General features: G+C 56.4%; 1 protein-coding gene across 1 annotated transcript in view; it reads left to right on the top strand.

The window, feature by feature from the left end:
- Positions 1 to 6,842, top strand: part of OPLAH (5-oxoprolinase, ATP-hydrolysing) — a 49,037-nt gene extending 42,195 nt beyond the window's left edge. Inside the window, exons 23-26 of the mRNA XM_073329809.2 lie at positions 737 to 894; positions 1,288 to 1,448; positions 1,861 to 1,958; positions 2,600 to 6,842. Coding sequence (XP_073185910.1) covers positions 737 to 894; positions 1,288 to 1,448; positions 1,861 to 1,958; positions 2,600 to 2,752 — 570 coding nt within the window. The 3' untranslated portion in view covers positions 2,753 to 6,842. The remainder of the gene's footprint in view (positions 1 to 736; positions 895 to 1,287; positions 1,449 to 1,860; positions 1,959 to 2,599) is intronic.
- Positions 6,843 to 14,827: the final 7,985 nt, after the last annotated feature.

Raw genomic sequence — 14,827 nt, 5'->3', positions numbered from 1 at the left:
CCTGTTCTCTGCACCTGCAAGCTCTGTGTTAGACCATGTTCCTGTCGTCTAATAAACCTTCTGTTTTACTGGCTGGCTGAGAGTCCCGTCTGACTGCGGAGTTGGGGGGCAGGACCCTCTGGCTTCCCCAGGACCCCACTTGGATGGACTCGCTGTGGGAAGCGCACGGAGGGGCAGAGGAGGCTGAATGCTCCGAGGTCAGACCCAGGAAGGTGGAAGCCGGGTGAGCTGTGTGTCCTGCAGACAGGCTGCTCACAGAGAGGAGACCTCCCCAGAGTCCTGCCTGGCTTCGTAGGGAGCAGTTCCAGAGCATCGCCCGGGGACGCCGTGACAACGTGGACTGGGGAAACGGAGGGAACCCCAGGTTGGGGTCTAATCTCCCTGCTCCCCCAGATGGACCTGCCTGAGGGGGTCCTGTTGTCTGTACCTACAAACTCAGATTTGGACTGTGTTCCTGTCGTCTAATAAACCTTCCGTTTTGGTGGCTGGCTGAGAGTCACGGGGAATCGCAGGAAGTGGGGGGTGCTGGGCTCTGACTCCCTCACACTCCATGGCACAAGGCCGGTCATGCTCTCCCGTCGGGGTCCCCAGGGCCGGCTCTCCCGTCGGGGTCCCCGGGGCCGGCTCTCCCGTCGGGGTCCCCGGGGCCCGCTCTCCCGTCGGGGTCCCCGGGGCCGGCTCCCCGTCGGGGTCCCCGGGGCCGGCTCTCCCTCCATCTCTCATCCCCTCGCTCCAGGGCTGCATGAACAACGTGACGTTTGGGAACGAGTATGTGGGGTACTACGAGACAGTGGCGGGCGGCGTGGGGGCCGGGCCCCACTGGCATGGGCGCAGCGGGGTGCACACCCACATGACCAACACCCGCATCACTGACCCCGAGATCCTGGAGAAACGGTGGGTCTGGGACCCCATGGGGAGCTCCCCGTCTTTGCAGGGCTCTCGGCTAGGGCCCTCCTTGGGGGACACGGGCAGGGAGTCTAGGAGAAGGGCCTTGTGAGGGGGGGAGCTGGATGGAGTGGGAGGTCCCTTGGTGGGGGAGTGGCAGCAGCCAGGACACCCAAGAGCTGTGGGGTAACCCCAGCTTTTTAGGGGCCTCCACCGAGCCGATGGGCCCTCAGGATGTAGTGTCCTCGGCCCCTGTAACCGCTGCCGGGGGGGCTGAGCCGGCTCCGGGTCCCAGGGTCTCCCCGCCCTGTGCTCGGGCAGTGGCAGAGTGTGCAGGGGACCGGGTGGAGGGTGCCCTGCCGGGGGGCGCTCATCTCCCCAGTGACGCTGCCTCCCCCCCAGGTACCCAGTGATCCTGCGCTGCTTTGAGCTGTGCCAGGGCAGCGGGGGCAGCGGGCGGTTCCGGGGCGGGGACGGGGTGATCCGCGAGCTGCTCTTCCGCCAGGAGATGGTGCTGTCGGTGCTGAGCGAGCGCCGGGCCTTCCGCCCCTACGGCCTGCAGGGTGAGCACCCACCGGGGTCCGGCCCCCCACCGGGCACCCCCTCCCCTCCACTGCGGTCCCCACTGAACTGCCCAGCTCCTCGCGGTATCCCCATTTGATCCTCCCTCCGGCCCCCCCGCCAAACCCCCACACCCGCTCGTGGTGTCCCCCGTCTGTCACCCCGTCTGCCCTCCCTCTGACCCCTCACCCTGCCCCCTCGTGGTGTCACCCGTCTGTCACCCCCTCTGCCCTCCCTCTGAACCCCCACCCCATCTGCCCTCCCTCTGACCCCTCACCCCACCCCCTCGTGGTGTCCCCCGTCTGTCACCCCATCTGCCCTCCCTCTGACCCCCCACTCTGCCCCCTTGTGGTGTACCCCGTCTGTCACCCCGAATTTGACCCTCCCTCTGACTCCCTTTTCTCTTCTGGGCAGGGGGGGACTCTGGCTCCGCCGGGCTGAACTTGCTGATCCGCAGAGATGGACGAACCATCAGCCTGGGGGGGAAGACGTCAGTGCGAGTGCTTCCCGGGGTAAGGGAGCCGGTTGGCATGGCTGTCCTGGTGGGGGTGGGGCTGTCCCAGGATGGGGTGGGGCTGGTTGGCATGGCTCTCCCAGTGGGGGGCAGGGCTGGCATGGCTGACCTAGGGGTGGGGGGCATCTGGTTGACCCGACTCTCCTGGTGGGGGGGTGGGGTTGGCACGTCTGTCCCGGGGATGGGTAGGAGGGGCTGGTTGACCCAGCTCTCCCGGTGCGGGGTGGGGTTGGCACGTCTGTCCCGGGGGAGGAAGGAGAGGCTGGTTGACCCAGCTCTCCCGGTGGGGGGTGGGGTTGGCACGTCTGTCCCGGGGGAGGAAGGAGGGGCTGGTTGACCCAGCTCTCCTGGTGGGGCGTGAGGTTGGCACGGCTGTCCCGAGGGAGCGGGGGAAGGAGGGGCTGGTTAACCCAGCTCTCCCGGTGCGGGGTGGGGTTGGCACGGCTGTCCCGGGGGGGAAGGAGAGGCTGGTTGACCCAGCTCTCCCGGTGGGGGGTGGGGTTGGCACGGCTGTGCTGTGATGTGGCTGGTACTTTCCTTGGGTTGACCTGGTCTGATTCCCCTCTCTGGGGCTCCAGTCTGGGCAGGGTCTGGGGACAGCCCCCTTCTCCCCTCACCGTCTCCCTCCCCTCCCCGCAGGACGTCTTCCGCTTGCAGACCCCTGGCGGGGGTGGCTTTGGGCCGGCTGCTGACACTGGGGACTCCCTGGAGCGGCACCAGCCGCCCAACCCCAGGAGCTTCCTGGAACGTGGCAGCCTGTACGACTATCGCCTGGCACAGGAGACGGCGTGAGGACCGGGGCTGGGGCGTGGGATGAGCCACCCCAGGGCTCTGCCCCCACGCCATGCGGGCTCCAAACAAGCAGCCGTGGCATGGCCCCCTCCCCCCTCCTGTCCTCCTAATGCGGGGAGCATCCTCTGTTGGGCCAGGATTCCTAGGTCCCAGTCAGCTGTTCCCTGCCTCATTGTGTGACATTGCCTGAGTCCCTGCCCCTCTCTGCCCACTATGGGGTGAGCACTTGCAGGGGTCATTCCTGGCCTTTGCAGAGGGTTTGGGACTCATGGGGCTGGAGGTGCAGTTGGGGATCCGTCTCCACCTCCGAACCCAGGCAAGGGGAGCAGCTCCGGCCCGGCCTTTTGGATGTGGAGAAGAATTGACACTGGGCATCGGACCTATGTCCATACCGTGGGGAACCAGGACACTGCGTCAAGCTGCCCCGCCAAGGACTGATCTGCACCTGCTTCAGAGAAAGCAAAGCCCCAGACTCGATAGGGGGGAGCGGGCTGGGCTGGTGCCCTTCCCTTTTCTCCAGCAGCCCGCACCCGTACTTGTTGACCTTGTGGTGCCCGACACCAGCCTAGAGGTGCTGGTGGATGCCTCAGGCAGTTTCATGGATCCGGAGTCTGCCCTTTCATCGGGACCAGTCACCCACCAGATGGCTCCCTTCAAGGCAACTGTCCTTTGAGGCCACCGAGAAGTTCTGTTTGGGCTCATTCATGAACTGCATTCACCAGTTGTCCTTGGCATCCCCTGGCTCATCGCCTACGACTTGCACATCTGCTGGTGGTCAGGCACAATATGCTCTTGTTCCCTGTCTCGCCAGCAGTCCTGTTTCCTGAGAGCCAAACCAGGCCCAGCAGCCCGCTGCTGCTTACTCAGTCCTCCAAAGAATTCAGAGATGTTAAGAGAGGATCCAAAGGTGACCCTGGCAACCCCCACGGCATCCTCCACAGCTCCAGGGATTCCTGTTAAATTTCAGCTCTATGCCGACATGGTTAGTGAAAAGAGAGCCAGCGCCCTACTGCCTCATTGCAGCATGACGGCCTCATTGACCTCCCGCCAGGAGCCGAGGCTCCTTTTGGGCACATTTACTCCCTCTCATAATCTGAACTGCAGGCATTTCTGGGGGACCTGTTCTCAGGAAAACCTTCAGAAGGGGTTAATTTGCCCCTCTACATCCCCAGCAGGGGCCCCAGTCTTCTTTGCGGCAAAGAATGGTGGTTCCTCCGGCCTGGTGTGGACTACCAAGTATTGAACAAGAGTACAATCTGAAACCGGTACCATGTACTGCTTATTAATGAGCTGTTTGAAAGACTCTGCCCTGCCAAGGTCTTCACAAAGTTGGGCCACCGTGGAACTTCTGCCCTGGTGAGGATCCAGGAAGGAGACGAATGGAAGACCACCTTCCATACCAGGCATGGCCATGGTCATGCCATTTGGGTTGTGCAATGCCCTGGCAACATCTTAAGGACATACTGGACCAATTTGTTGTCCTTTACCTGGATGAGATCCTCATTTTCTCTGAAAGTCAGGACCTCCACAGTCATCACGTCTGCGCTGTCTTGGAGTGATGACGCCAAAACCACCTCTGCTCAAAACTTGAGAAATGTGAGTTCAATAAGGGCACCGTGGAATTCTTGGGATCCCCTGGCCTGAGGAACTCACATGGACCTTCGTAAGGTTGGGGCAATATTTGACTAGGCTACACCCAAGGATGTAGGTGGAGGGCAGTGATTTCTCGGATTTGCCAAGTTTTACACGTGATTTATTAAAGGATTCTCTAGCCTGGTTGCACCCATAACAGTGCTCCTGCGAAAGGGGGCCAGTTTGCCTGACCCAGGGGGTTCAGTTAGCCTTTGATTGACTGAAGAGGGCATTCACCTTGGCACCTATCCAAATTCACCCAGAATTCACTGAACCATTTATGATCAAGGTCAATGACTGAAACTTTGCCATAGGTGCAGAATTATTTCTACATGTGGGTCCCTGCAACCAATTCTACCCATGTGATTTTTATTCTTGGAAGCAGTCCTCAGTGGAAAAATTACCATATTTGGGACAAGGAACTACTGGATACCAAGGCGGCTCTGAGAAGTAGGGCTCCTTCTAGGAGGTGGCACCATTCCCAGTCCAAGTCCTGTGGGCCATAAGAACTTGGAATACCTATAGACTGCCAGACTCCTTAACCAACCCCAGATCTGCTGGTCCCTCTTCTTTGCTCACTTCAGGTTTGTTGCAACCTATCATCCCAGGGCAGCTGCCCTATCCCGCAAAGGCTAACATCTCAGACCTGGTGAAGAGCCCTCTGCCACCATGGTCAAGGGGCCCAACTTTGTCAACAGGACAATTGACAGCAGTCTGATTTCCTCCATCTGCTCCCCGACGACGCATTTGTGACCTAGATCTTCCAGACCCTGAACGATGTGGTTACCCAATCACCCCAGATCCGACTACAGAATGGCCTCTTCTATTGCAAGGCTTTTCTGTATGTTTCGGAGGGACAACCTAGGTTTCAGGTATTGAAACTATGCCACAATTCGCCAGCAGTGGCCGTTTTGGCCAATTCAAGCCAATCTGGTCTTGAGGAATCTCTGGTGGCCAGGCCTATGAGATTACATCAAGGATTATATAAGGTCCTGCAACCTCTGTGCCTGTATCAAGAACCTACATTCTAAACCCCTAGATCTCCTCCAGCCTCGGCCCACACCGCCAGTCTTGGTCTGCTGTGCCATTGGACTTCATTGTAGAACTCCCACGCTCGCAGGGACACTGGGCAATCCTGCTTGCCCTTGAGCTCCTAACAAAGATGGTGCACTTCAGTCCATGCCGTACAGTTCCCACCCATGGGAGGTGCCTTGGCTTTCCCCCCTTGCTTATTTGGCCATTTGTATGTGAAATTACCCTGTGTGTGCCCGCTCTGCGGGGCAGGAAGCAACCTGCCAGCCAGGCCCGCGGCGAGTCGGTGGAGCTGTGGTTGTACGCCAGGGCAGGTGTGGCTGTGCCCTGCGCCAGGCTGTGCCTCGGGAGCTAATTTTGGCAATTGAAGTGAGCTTCCCGGTTTGTGGTTTGCCTGGGAAAGCTGCACGGCCCTGTAGAAACCTGGTGCATCCTCGGGCTAATTAACGCTGTCGTCAGCGAGGGCCGGAGGAGCTGGGCGGGGCTGGCTGGGCTGGGCAGGGGGCCAGCAGCATATTCATTCAGTGGGTGATTCTCCTTCAGGTAACAGCTGCTGTGATCATGGGGGCCCCCTGACCAGCTTGCAGTGTCCGCCGAACGCTGAGATGCAGAGAAAGGGTTATAAGATATTCCAGGGGTGGGAAAAGGTGCATAAGGGAGACAAACAGAGAGCCTAGGCTAGTCCAGACAACGCCCCGCCCCGCAGGAGAGTCCCAGCACGGTGCTAACCCCACGTCTGCTAACCAAGAGAAGTGGGGCCAGAAATCAATGGGCCAAAATGAGGCCTAACTGGTAAGCAAACTAATGAGGGGGGATGGGCTGTTCCGCCCGTGGCTACCTTTGGGGGCCAGACAAAAAGCCTTCGGGGAGCTGGTGGGGAGGCAGGGGGGCCGGCAGGAACGGGCTTTTCCATCATGGTTACCACCGCCACCTTCTCCTGGGATCGGCCCTTGGGCCGCTGCCCTGACCAGGCCAGAGAGAGGGACCCAAATGTTGTCGCCAGCTGCCCTGGCTCCCACTAACTCCCAGCCCTGCTGCCCCCCACCCCTGCTGTTTTCTTTTTCTTCCCTTAGCTCTCCTCTGTTCTCTCCCTCTCCTCTGCCTTCTGCCTAATAAGACCCTGGCTGAGCCAGCCAAGACTGCGCCTTAGCAGCCCCGCTGTGAGCCGGTGGCCATGGAGGCGGCTAACGGTCATGCCCAAACAGCCCCGAGCTGGTATACGTTTGCTGGGTCCTGGCATGGCCGATCGGCCCCTGTGATGAGCTGTTCTCTTCTGCCCAGGGTGTTACCGGCCACGGGGCGACTGTGTGAGCACATGGGTGTCACCAGTGGTGAGCTGGAGCCAGTTCGCACCAGTTCGCTAGAACCGGTTGTTAAATTTAGAAGCCCTTTTAGAACCCGTTCCGCGAGGGAGAACCAGTTCTAAAAGGGCTTCTAAATTTAACCGGCCAAAAGTGGCGCCTTAGGGGCTGACTCCATGGGTGCTCCAGCCCTAGAGCACCCAGGGGGAAAATTTGGTGGGTGCAGAGCACCCACTGGCAGCTCCCCGCCCCCCCCCCAGCCCCAGCTCACCTCCGCTCCACCTCCTCCCCTGAACGCGCCGCCCCGCTCTGCTTCTCCGCCCCCCCCCCGGCTTCCCGGGAATCAGATGTTCGCTGAGGGGAGCTCGGCGGGGGGGGGGGGGGCGCGAGGAGGGCTGCCCGCACCGCAGCAGGTAACCCGGGCTGGGGGGGCACAGGGGCACCGCTCCCCGCCCCAGCTCCCCTCTGCCTCCCTCGGCCTGAGCGGGAAGCCTCCACCTGCGTCTCAGCCCCCCCAGACTTCCAGTGCGAACAGCTGATTCGCGGGAAGCCGGGGGGGGGGGCGGAGAAGCAGGGCCGGCGGCTCGTTCAGGGCAGGAGGCGGAGCGGAGGTGAGCTGGGGCTGGGCGCAGGGCGGGGAGCTGCCGGTGGGGGCTCTGCACCCACCAAATTTTCCCCCTGGGGGCTCCAGCCCCGGAGCACCCCCAGAGTCGGTGCCTAAGGTGCCACTTTTGATGTGATCGGTGGGGGGAGTGGCTGCTCCCCCCCTAGCTACGTTACCCCACCCCACCCCAGGAGCCAGAGGGACCTGCCGGCTGCTTCCTGGGAGCTGCCCCAGGTAAGCAGCTCCGGGACTCCCCACCTCGCCCCCGGCAGGTCCCTCTGGCTCTTAGGGGTGGGGTGGGCACCCACTACTGTGGCCCACGAGACCCTCCTGCCCGGGTCTGGGGGCAGTCAGGGGACAGGGGAGTGGGGTGGATGGGGGCATCAAGGAATGCGGGCGGTTGGATGGGGCAGGAGTCCCGGGGGCGGGGGGGGGGGCACGACCCCCTCCTGGGGTGAGGAGGGAACCGGTTGTTAAGATTTTGGGAGCTCATCGCTGGGTGTCACACGGTTCGTTCCCTGAGCCTGTCCCTAGAGGGCGCGGCGGGTGCAGCGTGGTCTCTTGTTTTGGGAGGGGGAGAGGTTGGGGGGTTAATATCGATACCCCAGCTGCTCTGTTTCTTAGACCCGCGCCTGGCCCTTGGAGTGGAAGATGGGGCGGTTTGGGATGGTCCTTCGCTCCGTGTGTGTGTGATTCCAGTCTCCGCCTGGCCCCTGCGATGGTTGCTTGATCTCCATCCAGGAGCCTAGGCTCTGTTTGGGTGTCCTGGGCCCTGGTCATGGAGCACTGGGAAGGGAAGGCCCAGCCCTTGAACGTGCTGTGGGAAGCCGGGGTAGGGAGCAGAGGACAGGGTGAGGAGCTCGCCGGAGCCTGTGTTGCTTAGGAGTGGCTGCATTTTTCTGAACGAGCTGGAGCTTCCTTCGTGCTGAAGGTGTCTTGCCCAGGTACATGGCCAGGAGGTGACGAGGGCGCGACGAACGGAGGCCAGGCCTCTCTCTCCCCCAGGAGGGGATGGAGATGGCAGAGAGCGTTGGGCCGGCTGCTGCTGGGTGAGCGATCGGAGTCAGGAGTCCGGCTGGCCTGCGAGTGAGCTGAGCCCGCGGGGACTGTGATTCTCCAGCAGGCAGCACCAGAGATGGAAGCTGCGTTGTCTCTGCGGTTCGGTTCTCCCCCCCTTGTGTGTGTTTGTCTTGTTCTGTCCTCTCGGAAGCAGGATGGGACTTTAACAACAACAGGGACAGCTCCAGCCCAGCTCACCTGACTTACGCTCTTTCCCCCTAACTGGATGGTTATTACCAGGACCCCAGTTTTCTGTGATAAAACCCCAACATTCACTAATAAGAAATGTAAAAATGTGCGTTTTTCCGTGACAAAGGGATTTCTAGGATCCTGGGTTATACCATCGTTAACGCCAGCTGAAAGGCTGTCAAATGGGGGTCAGGTTCCTGGTAAAATGTCTCTCCCATGAAAGGGAACAAGCGTCACTGTGACAATGACAGCCTCGCTGGGAACCTGACAGGTCCAACGCTTTCACTGTTTTTCTTCCTCTTGCTGTATCTTTAATAAAATGCTAAAGGACTGTTCGTGGTGTGTTTGCCAGGGGCCCGAGCAGCCTCACCCAAACGTCATTTAACACTGTTCAGGGCCAGGGTCACATTAACATCTTTCAGGGTAACAGCCGTGTTAGTCTGTATTCGCAAAAAGAAAAGGAGTCCTTGTGGCACCTTAGAGACTAACCAATTCATTTGAGCATGAGCTTTCGTGAGCTACAGCTGAATGCATCCGATGAAGTGAGCTGTAGCTCACGAAAGCTCATGCTCAAATAAATTGGTTAGTCTCTAAGGTGCCACAAGTCCTCCTTTTCTTTTTATTAACACCTTTGTTGCCCTAGCGGATTGCACCCACAGAAATCAGTCGCGGCCAGCTCAGGTTTGGCCCAGCTGGCCTCCCTTGGGACGGGGGTGGGGCTCGGACAGCGATTTAAAGGGCCTGGGGCTCCTGCCGCAGCTACCGCCCCGGCCCTTTAAATCGCCGCCGGAGCCCCACTGCAGCCTCCCCAGGGCTCCGGCAGCAGGGCTCCGGGGATGATTTAAGGGACCCGGGACGGTAGCGGCAACCGGAGCCCTGGATCCTTTAAATCACCGCCCGAGCCCTGCTGCCGGAGCCCCGGGGGTCGTGGTGGCAATTTAAAGGGCCCGGGGCTCCCAGTTGCTGTTACTACAGTCCCGGGCCCTTTAAATCTTGATTAAAGGGCCTGGGGATGTAAAGACCCCGCCTCTTCCAATTCAGGCCCTGCCCCCGCCTAAGTACCGGTAAGTCCTTGAAGTTACTTTCACCCCTGGACCTGAGTAACACTGTGACCACATGCACCAGGTTGCAATGCTGAGAGTGGGGAGCCAGACGCAGCCCCTGGGACAGGAGCCACCTCTGCAGGGTGACTATAAGAACGGCCAGACTGGGTCAGACCAAAGCTCCATCTAGCCCAGTATCCTGTCCTCTGACAGTGGCCAATGCCAGGTGCCCCAGAGGGAATGAACAGAACAGGGAATCATCCAGTGATCCATCTCCTGTCACCCATTCCCAGCTTCTGGCAAACCGAGGCTAGAGACACCATCCCTGCCCATCCTGGCTAATAGCCACTGATGGATCTGTCCTCCAGGAACTTAATCTAGTTCTTTTTGAACCCTGCTATAGTCTTGGCCTCCTCTGGCAAGGAGTTCCACAGGCTTATTGTGCGTTGTGTGAAGAAATGCGTCCTTTTGTTTGTTTTAAACCTTCTGCCTATTAATTTCATTGGGTGACCCCTGGTTTTTGTGTTATGAGAAGGAGTAAATAACACTTCCTTATTCACTTTCTCCACACCCATCATGATTTTATAGACCTCTATCTTATCCCCCCTTAGTTGTCTCTCTAATATACTTTTTTTTGAGATGGGGCGACCACATCCGCACGCAGTATTCAAACTGTGGGAGTACCATGGATTTATATTGAGGCAATAGGATATTTTCTGTCTTATTCTCTATCCCTTTCTTGCTGATTCCCGACATTCTGTTCGCTTTTTTCGCTGCCGCTGCCCATTGAGCGGGTGTTTTCAGGGAACTCTCCACACTGACTCCAAGATCTTTCTTGAGTGGTAACAGCTAATTTAGACCCCATCATTGTATACGTATAGTTGGGATGATGCTTTCCAATGTGCATTACTTTGCATTTATCAACATTGAATTTCATCTGCCATTTGGTTGCCCAGACACCCAGTTTTGTGAGATCCCTTTGTAGCTCTTCACAGGCTGCCCGGGACTTAACTATCTTGAGTAGTTTTGTATCATCTTCAAATTTTGCCACCTCACTGTTTACCCCTTTTCCCAGATAATTTATGAATATGTTAAATAGAACTGGGCCCAGTACAGCCCCCTGGGGGACACCACAATTTACCTTTCTCCAGTCTGAAAACAGACCGTTTATTTCTACCCTTTGTTTCCTGTCTTTTAACCAGGGTGAGTGCAGGGTGGGCTCATTCTCCAGTCCCCCCTCTTGGGGCCTCCCCTCCTCACCAGCCACGATTAGGGTTGTGGTGCCGGGGTGGAGGGTGCTGCTGTGGGTGGTCAGTGCCCCCTCAGCAGCTTAGGGTAGCGCACCCGTTGAACCGGGGGCTCCCTTGCTCCTGCTGTCTGGGCTCGTGAACACACAACACCCCGCTGAGATCACAGAGGCACTGGGGAACAGGGGCTCTTGGTGCTCTCAACCTCTGCTCATTGTGCTGATCAGCATTCACTGTTACTGGTGGGAGCATGCGGGGAGAGGGGGTCTTTCACCTCTACTCCGTCCCCGGCTTGGTTGCTGTGTCTGTCTGCTAATGTTCTCCTGCCCCCTGCCCCCAGAACCCCCTCCAGCCAGGTGCCCGAATCAGGTGATTGGCTTAAAACTCTTGAGTTAGCAAATGAGTAAGTCTTGATTCATCGCTTCCAAGGCCAGAAGGGATCATTGTGACCGTCTTGTCTGACCCCTGTACAGCACAGGCCAGACACCAGCCCCTAGGGCAGAGCGTTTCGACAAACAGCTAGTCTTGACTGAAAAATCGCCAGGGCTGGAGAATCCGCCACAACCCTGGGTACATTGTTCCAAGTGTTAGTTGCAAACCTAGGCCTTATTTCCAGTCTGAATGTGTCGACCTTCAACTTCCAGCCACTGGATCCTGTCAGACCTTCCTCTGCTAGAGTGAACAGCCCATTGTTAAATCTCTGATCCCCAGGTAGGTACTTCCAGACTGGGATCAACTCACCCCTTAACCCGCTCTTTGTTCAGCTAAATAGATTGCGCTCCTCTGTACGGCAGGTTTCTAACCCTTTAATTCTGACCACTCCCCAATTTATCAACGTCCTTCTTGAACTGGAGCCAGGATCCCAGCAGCGCTCGCACAGTGCCACGTACAGAGGGAAAATAAACTCTGCTCCTACTCGAGATTCCCCTCTTTATATATCCCAGGATGGCATTAGCCCTTTTGGCCGCAGCCTCCCACTGGGAGCTCATGTTCGCGTGGTTATCCACCGTGACTCCCAAATCTTGTTCAGGGTCCCCATCCTCGCTGTATACATTTACATTTGCCTATATTAAAACGCAGTTTGCCTGTGCCCAGGTTACCAAGTGATCCAGATTGCTCTGAATCGGTGGCCTGGCCTCTTTGTTATTTATCACTGCCCCAGTTTTTGTATCATCTGCACAATTTGTCAGTGATGATTTTATGTTTTCTTCCAGGTCATAGATAAAAATGTTAAGTAGGGTCAAGAACCAACCTCTGTGGGGGCTCACTGGAAACACACCCACTCAGTGGTGATTCCCCAGTTACAATTACATTTTGAGATCTATCAGTTAGCCAGGTTTTAATCCATTGAATGTGTGCCATGGTCATTTTATACCATTCTAGTTTTTGAATCAAAATGTTGTGCAGTACCAACTCAAATGCTTTACATCAACCCTGTTACCTTTGTCAACCAAACTTGTAATCTCATCAAAAAGAGATTTCACATTAGTTTGATGGGATCTATTTTCCATAAACCCTGGTTAATTGGCATTAATTGAGTCCTGTATTCAGCTGCTTCATTCTCTTGGCTATAATTACCAGCTCATCCTGTTTACCCTTTCTAAAAATTGGCACAACTTCTATTCTTCTAGAAGTGCTCCAAGATTTATTGAAAAATCAACCTTAATGGTCCAGTGAGCTCCTCAGCCAGCACGTTTAAAACTCTTGAATGAAAGTTATCACGATCTGCTGTTTGAAAAATGTCTAATTTTAGTTGCTTCTGCTTAACATCCTCCTGAGATCCTAGTGGAATGGAAAGAGTGTTATCATCACCAAATGATGACACTATATAATCTGTAGTTTCCCCAAATAGAGAACAGAAATATTTATTGAACACTTCTGCCTTTTCTGCATTATTATTGAGATTTCTACCATTTCCATCTAGTAATGGCACAATACCATTGTCAGGATTCTTTTTGTTCTTAATATATTTTAAATTTTATTGTACTTAATGCTGCTGGCCATAGTCGTCTCCTTGTGTCCCTTGGCTTTCCTTATCAATGTTCTACAATCCCTAACTTCTTATTTATATTAATTACTATCAACTTTCCCTTTCTTCCCTGGGTTGTGGCTCATGCTAGTGCTTGGATGGGTAGGTGTCTGGGTGCCAAAAAAAGGGCGGGGTTATGGTGCAAGGGGGGGGGACTGGACATTTGGCAGTTCTGACCCCGCCTCCTATCTGACCCTATCCTACCTGACCCCCGTACCCTGTCTGTCCCACTCTCAGTCCCCTGCCTGCCCCCCCATGTCTCACTGCAGCACCCCGATATGCCCTGTACCCATGATCCCCTGCATGCTCCCCCATTTCCTACCCTGACATCCCCTGCCCCCACAACCCCCTGCCTGCTGCTCTATCCCCTGCCCTCCACATTCCTCCTCCCCAGGTTCCCTCCACTGTCGGGGTGGGGCAAGGTAAGGGGACTCAGTACTCCCCCTTGGGCCATCCCCGCAGGGGCTGAGTCTGGAGACATGCATGACCCCATGCAGGCCAGTGCACCAGGGCCTGGGGAGCGGGTGGCTGTGCGTGCACAGAGTGAGATGGGGGTGTGACATTCTGAGTGTGATTTAAAGTCTCATGGAAAGGTGACAGGGCCAGAAAGAGTTAATTAACTCCCAGACTGACCTGACCCATGGCCGAACTTTAGAGACTGGTTAGGAAGAGATGTAAATGAACAGAGCTTTGAAATGCAGCCGGCATTGTTAGAGAGAGAAGGGGAGATGTTTGCTCAGGTCTCGTGATATCCGCAAACAAGCCTTGTCTATGGCTACCGCTTTGATTCAAAGATCAAAAAGGGAATATTAACATTTAGGAAGACACTTGAGTGGCAGAGTATAATTGTCTATGTCTCTTTGAAGGCTGTGGGAACCTGTGTCTGAACGGTTTAATGGATAAATGACTCTGTGCTAATTGCCAGGATGTTTGGGAGAAGGAAAGCCAAGCCGATTGGGGGTTGGACTAGATGACCTTCTGGGGTCCCTTCCAACCCTGATATTCTATGATTGTTTTCTCAGGCCAAAAGGCTGCAGAAAACATATAAAGACCCTGGGACACGATCCTTCTTCATCTCAGTTCTGCTTTGGGTTTTAAGAGGGGGAAACCTTAAGCCATCAGGATTGAGATCCCCAGTCACTGACAGGAGTCACCCTGAATATGGCATTGGACTATAACCTCTGGACTATTTCTAAAAGGACTTTTGGCAACTACAAGCTCATCTCTGCTCTGTATCTGGACCTCAAGAATTGAACCCAAGTCTCTCTGTATATTGATCTTTTAACCAACGCTCTCTTGTCTTTTTAAATAAATTTTAGCTTAGATAACAAGGATTGACTGTAAGCGTGTATTTGGGGTAAGATCTGAGTTATCATTTGACCTGGGTCTGGGGCTTGGTCCTTTGGGGTCAGAAGAACCTTTTCTTTTCAAGGATGAAATAAGATTTTCAGAATTTGTCACCCTATGGTTGACAGGTGTGTCTGGAGGGAGGCCTGAGGCCTGACGCTGGCTACTTTAAGGAAACCCAGGGAGGGGCTGTAGAAGCTGCTTTGGGCTGGCTGGGTAAATCTAACTATTGCAATATCCATCAGCGTTTGGGGTTTGTCTGCCCCGGTCTGTTTGCAGTTCACCCCGATTGAGTGACCTCAGCTGGCTCCCACGGGCAGCATCGTTACAGGGGTGTTCCAGGTGGGGGCGTTCCTGGGCAGAGGCGGCAGCAGCTGACTGAGTCCTTGGGGCAGGGGGCCCAGTGGGGCACCAGATGCCTGGGGGGTCCCTGGGAGGGGCTGGGGATTCCTGGGCTCAAGCGGCACGTCCCTGGTCGGGTCTTTAGATTGGGGGAGGGACATAGGAACCGGGGTCCCGCCATGGCGTCCGGGACTGCCCCTGCAGCTTGTACAGCCACCCAGACCCCTCTCTGCCCAGCTGGGTGCCCCCC

This window comes from Lepidochelys kempii, chromosome 2 (genome assembly GCF_965140285.1).
Source record: "Lepidochelys kempii isolate rLepKem1 chromosome 2, rLepKem1.hap1, whole genome shotgun sequence".
Classification (NCBI taxonomy): domain Eukaryota; kingdom Metazoa; phylum Chordata; order Testudines; family Cheloniidae; genus Lepidochelys; species Lepidochelys kempii.
The sequence above is the reverse complement of the archived record's forward strand: the minus strand, read 5'-3'. Positions and strand labels throughout refer to the sequence as shown.